At 41.8% G+C, this 12,610-nt stretch overlaps 1 protein-coding gene across 7 annotated transcripts in view; it reads left to right on the top strand.

Moving 5' to 3' along the window:
• The window catches only part of LOC139577605 (protein cramped-like), a 71,736-nt gene extending 59,508 nt beyond the window's left edge, over positions 1–12,228 (top strand). For all 7 annotated transcript variants that reach the window (XR_011675344.1, XM_071404737.1, XM_071404736.1 and 4 more), the window contains one exon: positions 10,242–12,228. Coding sequence is in view for 6 of the 7 variants with exons in the window: in XM_071404737.1 (XP_071260838.1) it covers positions 10,242–10,355 (114 nt within the window). In the remaining variant the exon portion in view is untranslated. The remainder of the gene's footprint in view (positions 1–10,241) is intronic.
• Positions 12,229–12,610: the final 382 nt, after the last annotated feature.

The following is a 12,610-nucleotide window of genomic DNA, read 5'->3' as shown; positions in this document are numbered from 1 at the left end:
TATTCTCATACCGCTCGCTGCTGCTGTTGTGTCATCCACCTCCTTCATCAGAGTTCCTTTGAGGGTAATTGTGGTTGCTTCTCCATTTTCTTCAGTCAGTGGTATAAGAGGGTAGATCTGTGTATAGTCACCCCGGAGTACCTTTGGGTTGATTGTTATACGGCGGCGGGGCAGTAGAGAGTACTCCCGTTCTGTCTTGACTAAGTTCGTTCTTTCCGCATTCTATTGTTCTCTCTAGCTTTAGTTTGGTTACGGTAGCCTTGTTCATGAAGATATGTCCTTCAAGCAACATCATTCCCATCAGTTTCTGAAACAAGGGCACTCGTCATCTCCTTCTGTTTGCCCATTTTTCTTGTCTGAATTATCTCCTTGACTAATTCCAACCAAGTCTTATTGAATGAACCAGCTATTGGATATTTATTTTCTCCTGCCATCAGTCCATACATGCCATTTCTTAAGTGTCTGTAAATTCCACAGCAGGAAACTTCTTCTGCATGAATTCGACAGGTGTGACAGGCTTCATTGCTCCCATCTCCTCATTCTGATTTGACTGCCATGATGCTCCGGCTTTATATTTAGATTGTCTGTGTGTAATGTGTTTTTCTATAAGGTTATCCAGAAGTGGGTGTAATATGTAGGAATATGCCTATATAACTTGTCTATCTTCATTCAGTGTGTTGTAAATAACAGTGGGTGATACTGTAATCGTAATTCTACTCTCACTTGATCCATGCTATAGTCAATGGTTCTACTTATACTCAAATATATTTAACACACGGGCCTGAGAGGTAACAGCATGGTAGTCCTCTCTTAACTTCTCTGCGCTACGGATCCCTTTTACGGGATCACTTTCCTAAACCACCGCTAGAATTGCAGGGCGCCAAATGCAAAAATATTACAAAAAATATTTATAATCATGCAATCACAAGTGAAATATACCAAAACACAGCGTAGCTTGTTGTTAATCCACCTATCGTGTCAGATTTTGAAAATATATTTTACAGCGAAAGAAATCCAAGTTTTTGTGAGTGTAGCTTTCAATGCTACAACAGCTAGTCCCAAATTAGCATGGTCACGAAAGTCAGAAAAGCAATAAAAATTAAAAAAAAAAAAAACGCCATTTGGTTTGAGCATTATGTTGAGAGAGAACCAAAGCCGTGTTCCGTTCGACAAATTCCAAAAAGTATCTGTAATGGTCGTAGAAACATGTCAAATGTTTTTTATAATCAATCCTCAGGTTGTTTTTAACAAACATAATCGATAATATTACAACCGGACCATAACCTATTCATTCAGACGAAAGGAAAATGGGGAGCCCCTCTCTCGAACGCAGGAAACATTCAGAGGACACCTGACTACTTATGAAACATCTCGCTCATTTTTCAAAATAAAAGCCTGAAACTATGTCTAAAGCCTGGTCACAGCCTGAGGAAGCCATTGGAAAAGGAATCTGGTTGATACCCCTTTTAATAAATGGAAGAAAGACGGTCAAGGAAACACTTTTTTTTTTTTATATCACTTCCGGGTTATATTTTCTCAGGTTTTCGTCTGCAGAATACGTTTTGTTAAACTCACAGACAATATTTTGACAGTTTTGGAAACTTTGGAGTGTTTTCTATCCTAATCTGTAAATTATATGCATATTCTACGATCTGGGCCAGAGAAAATGTCCGTTTACCTTGGGAAAGTAAAAAATCAAATAAAAAAAATAATAATCTGACCCCTAGCGCCAAGAAGTTAGCCACTTTAAACTATGACACTATGTTTATATACCCTACATTACTCATCTCATATGTATATACTGTACTTTATACCATCTACTGCATCTTGCCTATGCCATTCTGTACCATTACTCATTCATATATCTTTATGTACATATTCTTTATCCCTTTACACTTGTGTGTATAAGGCAGTAGTTGTGGAATTGTTATGTTAGATTACTCGTTGGTTATTACTGCATTGTCGGAACTAGAAGCACAAGCATTTCGCTACACTCGCATTAACATCTGCTAAACATGTGTATGTGACAAATTAAATTTGATTTGATTTAATAATTATATTATACACCAGTGCCCCCTGGTGGTGATACGATCACAATTAATTATTATTAATTTATTTATTTATCCTACAGAACGCCTGTATAATTCTCTTACTGATATACTAAAGGGTTGTACTTTTCCAATACTGTTCTATGGTAGAAAATTGTCACTAACAAATACGTTCAACCTTTTATTAGAATAACTTCTGTCCTATTCCTAACTTTGTATTCCACTATTGGGCAATTACACAATAACTCCTGCCATAATCCACAACCAAACAAACAATGAAACATACAACGCACCATTCATAACCAACAACTCATTCGCTGGGTACCTCTACAAAATAAAAAGAACTAGTATTTTGGTAACTACCTTTTAACAAATAAAATTAGGTGAATACCGCTGAATCACCTCTGCAAAACGAACTAGTATTTAACTCAACCGGCCACCCCTCCGTAGATAGGGCATGCCTCAGATAGCCTAGTCAAACCACCTCTGCAAAACAACACTCGAATAATACCAGCCACCCCTCCGTAGATAGGGCATGCCTCAGATAGCCTCGTCAAACCACCTCTGCATAATAAAAAACTAGTAAACAAATAAAATCATCAAGTTTTCATTTCATTCATCCTATATGGACATCATGCATTTCACCAATAGCCTGTTACGTACTTTCTCCAAACTAAATCCGACTGTCATATTCAAAGTGTATGTCTATAATTTAGATTGAGTGAGGTGCCACTTACTTGTTAGAGGGAAACCACACCAGTAAATGCCATTTAATTACAGACTTAGATTAAACGGGTGTCTGCTTACCTTATTTAATTTTGAGCTCTGGCAACGTGGTGTGGTATCTCCGCCAACCGGGTGACACTCACTCCTGGCAAATGTTAGGCACATTTGTGGCCTGCTGGAGGTCATTTTGCAGGGCTCTGGCAGTGCTCCTCCTGCTCAAAGGAGGGTAGCGGTCTTGCTGCTGGGTTGTTGCCCTCCTACGGCCTCCTCCTCGTCTCCTGATGTACTGGCCTGTCTCCTGGTAGCGCCTCCATGCTCTGGACACTACACTGACAGACACAGCAAACCTTCTTGCCACAGCTCGCATTGATGTGCCATCCTGGATGAGCTGCACTACCTGAGCCACTTGTGTGGGTTGTAGACTGCGTCTCATGCTACCACTAGAGTGAGAGCACCGCCAGCATTCAAAAGTGACCAAAACATCAGCCAGGAAGCATAGGAACTGAGAAGTGGTCTGTGGTCACCACCTGCAGAATCACTCCTTTATTGGGGGTGTCTTGCTAATTGCCTATAATTTCCACCTTTTGTCTATTCCATTTGCACAACAGCATGTGAAATTTATTGTCAATCAGTGTTGCTTCCTAAGTGGACAGTTTGATTTCACAGAAGTGTGATTGACTTGGAGTTACATTGTGTTGTTTAAGTGTTCCCTTTATTTTTTTTGAGCAGTGTATATATATATATATACATTGTTAATCTATAGTCTAGGTCTTATAACCCCTCCCCTTCGATTAATATAACATAAGCATAATCAATTATTCTAATACATCAAACATTTGTACAGCCCCAAATCATGACCGCTAGGTGAATCCTGACACATTGTTTAAAGTGGCTAGTGACATGTATTACATAAAGATGGCAAGATGCAGTAGATGGTATAGAGTATAGTATATACATATGAGATGAGTAATGTAGGGTATGTAAACATTATATTAAGTGGAATTGTTTAAAGTGGCTAGTGATACATTTTTTTACATCAATTTTTCCATTATTAAAGTGGCTGGAGATGAGTCAGTATGTTGGCAGCAGCCACTTAATGTTAGTGGTGGCTGTTTAACAGTCTGATGGCCTTGAGATAGAAGCTGTTTTTCAGTCTCTCCGTCCTTGCTTTGATGCACTTGTACTGACCTCGCCTTCTGGATGATAGCGGGGTGAACAGGCAGTGTCTCGGTGGTGGTTGTCCTTGATAATCTTTATGGCCTTCCTGTGTTGTAGGTGTCCTGGAGGGCAGGTAGTTTGCCCCCGGTGATACGTTGTGCAGACCTCACTACCCTCTGGAGAGCCTTACGGTTGTGGGCGGAGCAGTTGCCGTACCAGGCGGTGATAAAGCCCGACAGGATGCTCTCGATTGCATCTAAAAGTTTGTGAGTGCTTTTGGTGACAAGCCGAATTTCGTCAGCCTCCTGAGGTTGAAGAGGCGCTACTGCGCCTTCTTCACCACGCTGTCTGTGTGGGTGGACCAATTCAGTTGGTCTGTGATGTGTACGCCGAGGAACTTAAAACTTACTACCCTCTCCACTACTCTCCTGTCGATGTGGATAGGGGGGTGCTCCCTCTGCTGTTTCCTGAAGTCTACGATCATCTCCTTTTTTTTGTTGAGTGTGAGGTTATTTTCCTGACACCACACTCCGAGGGCCCTCACCCTCCTCCCTGTAGGCCGTCTCGTCGTTGTTGGTAATCAAGCCTACCACTGTAGTGTCGTCTGCAAACTTGATGATTGAGTTGGAGGAGTGCATGGCCGCGCAGTCGTGGTTGAACAGGGAGTACAGGAGAGGGCTCAGAATGCACCCTTGTGGGGCCCCAGTGTTGAGGATCAGCGGGGTGGAGATGTTACCTACCCTCACCACCTGGGGGGCGGCCCGTCAGGATGTCCAATACCCAGTTGCACAGGGTGGGGTCGAGACCCAGGGTCTCAAGCTAGAAGACGATTTTGGAGGGTACTATGATGTTAAATGCTGAGCTGTAGTCGATGAACAGCATTCTCACATAGGTATTCCTCTTGTCCAGATGGGTTAGGGCAGTGTGCAGTGTGGTTGCGATTGCGTCGTCTGGACCTATTGGGTCGGTAAGCAAATTGGAATGGGTCTAGGGTGTCAGGTAGGGTGGAGGTGATATGGTCCTTGACTAGTCTCTCAAAGCACTGCATGATGACGGAAGTGAGTGCTACGGGACGGTAGTCGTTTAGCTCAGTTACCTTAGCTTTCTTGGGAACAGGAACAATGGTGGCCCTCTTGAAGCATGTGGGAACAGCAGACTGAGATAAGGTTTGATTAAATATGTCCATAAACACACCAGCCAGCTGGTCTGCGCATGCTCTGAGGACGCGGCTGGGGATGCTGTCTGGGCCTGCAGCCTTGCGAGGGTTAACGCGTTTAAATGTTTTACTTGCGTCATTTACAGTGAAGGAGAGTCCGCAGGTTTTGGTAGCGGGCCGTGTCAGTGGCACTGTATTGTCCTCAAAGCGAGCAAAGAAGTTGTTTAGTCTGTCTGGGAGCAAGACATCCTGGTCCGCGACGGGGCTGGTTTTCTTTTTGTAATCCGTGATTGACTATAGACCCTGCCACATACCTCTTGTGTCTGAGCCGTTGAATTGCAACTCTACTTTGTCTCTATACTGACGCTTAGCTTGTTTGATTGCCTTGCGGAGGGAATAGCTACACTGTTTGTATTCGGTCATGGTTTCGGTCACCTTGCCCTGGTTAAAAGCAGTGGTTCGCGCTTTCAGTTTCGCGCGAATGCTGCCATCAATCCATGGTTTCTGGTTTGGGAATGTTTTAATAGTTGCTGTGGATACGACATCGCTGATGCAATTGCTAATAAACTCGCTCACCGAATCAGCGTATTCGTCAATGTTGTTGTTTGACGCAATGCGGAACATATCCCAATTCACTTGATTGAAGCAATCTTGAAGCGTGGAATCAGATTGGTCGGACCAGCGTTGAACAGACCTGAGCGCGAGAGCTTCCTGTTTTAGTCTCTGTCTATAGGCAGGGAGAAACAAAATGGAGTCGTGGTCAGCTTTTCTGAAAGGAGGGCGGGGGAGGGCCTTATATGCGTCGCGGAAGTTAGAATAACAATGATCTAGGGTTTTACCAGCCCTGGTAGCACAATCGATATGCTGATAGAATTTAGGGAGTCTTGTTTTCAGATTAGCCTTGTTAAAATCCCCAGCTCAAATGAATGCAGCCTCAGGATATATGGTTTCCAGTTTACATAGAGTCAAATAAAGTTCGTTCAGGGCCATCGATGTGTCTGCTTGGGGGGGAATATATGCGGCTGTGATTATAATCAAAGATAATTATCTTGGTAGATAATACGGTCGACATTTGATTGTGAGGAATTCTTAGTCGGGTGAACAGAAGGACTTGAGTTCCTGTATGTTGTTATGATCACACCACGTCTCGTTAATCATAAGGCATACCCCATCGCCCCTCTTCTTACCAGAAAGATGCCCGTTTCTGTCGGCGAGATGCGTGAAGAAACCAGGTGGCTGTACCGACTCCGATAGCGTATCTCGAGTGAGCCATGTTTCCGTGAAGCAAAGAACGTTACAGTCTCTTATGTCTCTCTGGAATGCTACCCTTGCTCTGATTTCATCAACTTTGTTGTCAAGAGACTGGACATTGGCGAGTAGTATGCTCGGGAGCGGTGTGCGATGTGCCCGTCTGTTAGTGGAATTAAATGATTCCTCTAATATACTCATAAATTCAATTCAATCTGTCTATTTATAAGAATTTGTAAGATACTTATTAACATAAAATAGACAGGATACAGTCTTATTAAAATTAGATAATAGTGTTTATTCTCGAAGCACGCTTCCATTTGATCATAAACACAGGTTTATATACAAGATATGACGTCATAGGTTACAGAATGAGTCTCATTGTCCTGACAAATAGAAAACAGGTTCAAAAGTTCATTCTAACCTCACAGGGCACTCACATGAAACACCATATAATCATTTATCCTGAAGGCTCACTATAATTGATTACCACTTTAGCAGACAACTCAAGATAATGGAAGACCTAAAAAGTTTATCTAAACACCTCAGGGCTAAGTTGGGTCAGTTCAACCATAGTTTAACGACCCTTTATGCTTATTTTATGACCCACAACACAAATCTCTTTTCCGCAGGCATGCAGAGATCAATTAATTATAGTTTTGTCTAAAACTAGAAATTGTTTTAACTATTTATTAACAAAATTCCTAACACCGTCTTATTGTTGTCCTTCAGTAGTGGTTTCTTTGCAGCAATTTGGCCATGAAGGCCTGATTCACAGTCTCCTCTGAACAGTTGATGTTGAGATATCTGTTGAACTCTGATGCATTTATTTGGGCTGCAATTTCTGAGGCTGGTAACTCTTAACTTATCCTCTGCAGCAGAGGTAACTCTGGTTCTTCCTTTCTTGTGGAGGTCCTCATGAGAGCCAGTTTCATCATAGCGCTTGATAGTTTTTGCATCTGCACACGAAGAAACTTCTAAAGTTCTTGACATTTTCCGGATTGCCTGACCTTCATGTCTTAATGTAATGATGGACTGTCGTTTCTCTTTGCTTGTTTTAGCTGTTCTTGCCATAATATGAACTTGGTCTTTTACCAAATAGGGCTATCTTCTGTATGCCACCTGTACCATGTCACAGCACAACTGATTGGCTCAAACGCATTAAGAAGGAAAGATATTCCCCAAATTAAACTTTTAACAGGGCACACTTGTTAATTGAAATGCATTCCAGGTGACTACCTCATGAAGCTAGTTGAGAGAATGCCAAGAGTGCTAAGCTGTCATTAAGGCAAAGGGTGGCTACTTAGAAGAATCTCAAATTTAAAATAGATTTTGATATAACACATTTTGGGTTACTACCAGTCATTATGCTCTCAATGGTGCAGCTGAATAACTTTTTGAGGATCTGAGGACTCATGCCAAATATTTTCAGTCACATGTGGGTGAATAGTTGTTGTCTTGGTGTGTTTGGACCATGATAGTTTGGTAATGTGGACATCAAGGAACTTGAAGCTCTCAACCTGCTCCACTGCAGCCCCATTGATGAGAATGGGGTTGTGCTTGGCCCTCCTTTTCCTTTAGGCCATCATCTCCTTTGTCTTGGTCATGTTGAGGGAGAGATTTTGTCCTGTCAACACACTTCCAGGTCTCTGACCTCCCTATAGGCTGTTTCATCGTTGTCGGTGATCAGGCCTACCACTGTTGTGTCGTTGGCAAACTTAATGATGGTGTTGGAGTCGTACTTGGTCACACAGTCATGTGTGAACAGGGAGTACAGGAGGGGACTAACCCTGAGGGGCCCATGTGTTGAGGATCAGCGTTGCAGATGTGTTGTTGCCTACCGTTACCACCTAGGGGTGGCCCGTCAGGAAGTGCAGGATCCAAATGCAGAGGGAGGTGTTTCGTCCCAGGGTCCTTAGCTTATTAATGAGCTTTGGGGGCACTATGGTGTTGAACGCTGAGCCGTAGTCAATGAACAGAATTCTCAAATGGGTGTTCCTTTTGTCTAGGTGGGAAAGTACAGTGTGGAGTGCAATAGAGATTGTCATCTGTGGATCTTTTGGGGTGGTATGCAAATTGGAGTGGGTCTAGGGTTTCTGGGCTGATGGTGTTGTGAGCCATCGTCAGCCTTTCAAAGCGCTTCATGGCTACCGACGTGAGTGCTATGGGTCGGTAGTCATTTAGGCAGGTTACCTTGGTGTTCTAGGTAGAGGTCGACCGATTAATCGGAATGGCTGATTTTAATTAGGGCCGATTTCAAGTTTTCATAACGATCGGAAGTCGGTATTTTTGGTCGCTTATTTTATTTAATCTTTATTTAACTAGGCAAGTCAGTTAGGAACACAGTCTTATTTTCAATGACGGCCTAGGAACGTTCTGCAAAACGACAGATTTTTAACCTTGTCAGCTCGGGGGATCCAATCTTGCAACCTTATAGTTAACTAGTCCAATGCTCTAACACCTGATTACATTGCACTCCACGAGGAGCCTGCCTGTTACACGAATGCAGTAAGCTAAGGTAAGTTGCTAGCTAGCATTAAACTTATAAACTTATAACTTATAAAAAACAATCAATCAATGACTGTCATTGCTCCAATGTGTACTTAACCATAAACATCAATGCCTTTCTTAAAATCAATACACAAGTATATATTTTTAAACCTGCATATTTAGCTAAAAGAAATCCAGGTTAGCAGGCAATATTAACCAGGGGAAATTTTGTCATTTCTCTTGTGTTCATTGCAGAGTCAGGGTATATGCAACAGTTTGGGCCGCCTGGCTCTTTGCGAACTAATTTGCCAGAATTTTACGTAATTATGACATAACATTGAAGGTTGTGCAATGTAACAGGAATATTTAGACTCATGGATGCCACCCGTTAGATAAAATACGGAACGGAATAAACGTTTTGTTTTCGAGGTGATAGTTTCCGGATTAGTCAAAGGTATATGGTTTAGAGAGAAATAGTCGACGCGTTATAATTCCTGTAATAACTTGCGGCTGAACTTGAAAGGGGTTCCTTCGTTATTTTACGGTTCATGTCTTCCATAGAGAATGTCTTGATCTACTTCAAATAAGGTCTGTGTTTCGCGGAGGAGCAGACTGACAGGGGATCATGCAGACAAGCTCTGCTTTCTGCACTACAACCTAAAACTTAACTGGGAAATATTGAAGACCCATGAAAGCTGGTGGTTCGTTTTAACATATGTTCTCATGTTATTTGAGACTAAATTGATTTTATTTGTATTATATTAAGTTAAAATAAAAGTGTTCATTGTTCATTCAGTATTGTTGCAATTGTCATTATTACAAAAATGTGTGTGTGGATGATATATATATTATTATTTTTATCGGCCGATTTAATCGGTATCGGCTTTTTTTGTCCTCCAATAATCGGTATCGGCGTTGAAAAATCATAATCGGTCGACCTCTAGTTCTAGGGCACAGGTATTAGACTCAGCCAGGGACAGGTTGAAAATGTCGTTGACACTTGCCAGTTGGTCAGCGCATGCTCGGAGTACACAGCCCGGTAAGCCCTCTGGCCTGCGATCTTGTGAATTTTGACCTGTTTAAAGGTCTTGCTCACATCGGCTACGGCGAGCGTGATCGCACAGTTGTCTGGAACAGCTGGTGCTCTCATGCATGCTTCAATGTTGCTTGCCTGGAAGAACGCATAGAAGTAATTTAGCTCCTCTGGTAGGCTTGTGTTACTGGGCAGCTAATTTATAGTTTGAATCCATTATAATGTCATGTTTTTTTTTTTTAAAGCAACATCAAATTCATTATTTTGGGGCAAATGTGGCAAAAACAAGATTCAAATGTTGGTCACCCCCTTGTCAATACTCTGGAAGCGTGTTCTTCAGTCATTCCGTGACAATCTAATATGTGGTTCTTCGTCCTTGCAGGTTGACACCCAGCTGGCCTGCATGATGAGTGAGAGCAGCATGGATTACATCGCCCGCTTCAACGATTTGGCACAGGAGCTGGCTGTCACAGAGCCGCACCTCCTGCCACCTTGAGTTTGAATAGACTGAAGGCGGGTTTAAGAAATGTCTGTCAGTTGCCCCTCCCACACCTTCAAAATTGCAAGGACAAAGGGGGGTGGAGAAACACTCCTTCCCCTATATAGTTTGTGAAAGAAAGTGCAATGGTCATGGCCTGAACAGAAGAAGCACTCAGATCTACCTTGGCACAGTCCAACTGGAACAGGTTTAAACTCGTTCTGATGGTTTCAACTGGTTCTGAAATGGTTACCTCTGGTTCTGAAGGTCTGTGGTCTGGTTTCAACTGCTTCTGAAGGAACGTGGACTAGTTTCAACTGGTTTGATGGCCTGTGGACCAGTTTCAACTGGTTCTGATGTGTTTGGAATGGTTTAAGATAGTTCTGACTGGTTTCAACTGGTTCTTATGGGTTCTGACCAGCGTCAACTTGTTCTAACGGGTTCCAGCTGGCTTGTTTGTTTGGACCATTCTGTCTGTTCTGCCTAGCGAGCAGGCCTTTCAAAAAAAAAATTTTTTAAACACTTAACATTAATCCCATTTACAAAACACAACCTCATGTAAAGTATAACACAATGCCATATATGAACAAAAGACTGGGTCCCCATTTCTGTCCTTTTGTCTCCCTCTTCTTCCCTCTGAGAAATATCAACCCGAAGACATTTGCGTGCAAAATGTAAATGTCAGCCTAACTTGAAAGTAACTACTGATGAACTGCTGGTAGCGTGTCCTTCTCCATCTTGTCAGTTCACTCGTACAAATTAAACTAACACATCACTTAATCATTTAATCTGTTTAAACTGAATAAGACAAATGAGTGGAACTGATGTGAATTTGTGTCCCAGGCCAAACATACATGTCTGACTGAGTGTGTCTGTGTCCCTCCCTCCATATCAATGCGAAAAAGTTTGACACTCCACTTGAACATCTACTCCAACTCCTCCAACTAACCCAGCTACATCTGTGTTAGTCTGTTTTTTTCTTCTCAATCAATGCTTTGAATCGACCTGAAAGCTAATTTCAGTTTTCTGTAGCAAAACGTTTAGTAATGTTGAGCCCCTTGTGTGCCTTTGTGTAACACCACACCAGGCGCTCCCTCCTATGATGCCTGGTTGGTTGTCAGTCAAGCTGCGCGTTTTAGAGGTCCTCAGCTGACGAAAGAACCAATCATATTATGTGGGGTTTTAGACACAGAAATATGGTCACGTTCCAGGATGACCTTGTTGGAGATGTTGCATTGTATCAACCAATGTTTGTGTGCCACATCATCGACTCCAGTCTGGCATCGGATTACTACGGTTGAGTAGTAATGCCTGACTACATTGCAGCAAATGCCACAAATGAAGCGTGTATCCAGGACAAACCGTGTCCAAAATGGCACCCTATTTCCTATATAGTGCACTGCTTTTGACCAGAGGCCTATAGGGCCCAGGTCAAAAGGAGTACGCTATGTAGGGAATAGGTTGCCAATTCGGACACACCCAATGCCTAGATGTCAGCTAAGGATTTTGTTATGAGAAATCACATTGACGCAATGTTCAAATACTAAATGTCAGATTTTTATTTTTTAACACACTAAAAGAAATGTTCAAGCTACAAATGTGGATTATGTCTAAAGAGTTTTATATAGCGGTTGTCTTTAAATTGGGACATGGAGTCCGTTCTCTTTGTGTAATTTTAATCTATAACAATTCCAGTATTCTCTGCTTTTGTAACATAATCCTGTAAATTATTCTTATTTGGACTATTTATTGTTAGCAGGTTGAGAAAGTGTTTTAAAAGGAGCTATATGTAATATTTTTGCATTGTAATTTCAGAAAAATACCTTATATCAGCAGTAATAGTGGCGAGTGTTTTAACAATGTTTAATAAAAAAATTGAGCCCACACAAAATTGGTCGTCACTAGTTACTTTAGCCACAAAGTCATAAGGCCTGCCTACTCGACCAATTTGGATAAGTGAGTGTGATATGACTCGTATGCCGGCTTACGATTCGCTGGCAGACCGGCTTGCAGGAGAGACGTGAGACATGCATTTAATTTATCTAGTGTTCCATCAATTTTTTTTAATGTTTTATTAGCAATAATAAATCCGGCCATTCTAAATGCAAAGGGATAATCGGATGTCTTATTCAAAGTCAGCTTGCAAGCTTATCATGTTTTCCCTTACTCATAGTTACTTGTCTTACCCCAAAATAGGTTTATTCCAATATCTGTAATTTTTTTTTTTTAAATGGCATGTAGACAAACGAATTGACACATCTTGATATTAGATT

The sequence above is a fragment of the Salvelinus alpinus genome, chromosome 6 (genome assembly GCF_045679555.1).
Source record: "Salvelinus alpinus chromosome 6, SLU_Salpinus.1, whole genome shotgun sequence".
Lineage (NCBI taxonomy): Eukaryota > Metazoa > Chordata > Actinopteri > Salmoniformes > Salmonidae > Salvelinus > Salvelinus alpinus.
Note: the sequence above shows the minus strand (reverse complement) of the source record. Positions and strands in the feature narration are given on the sequence as shown.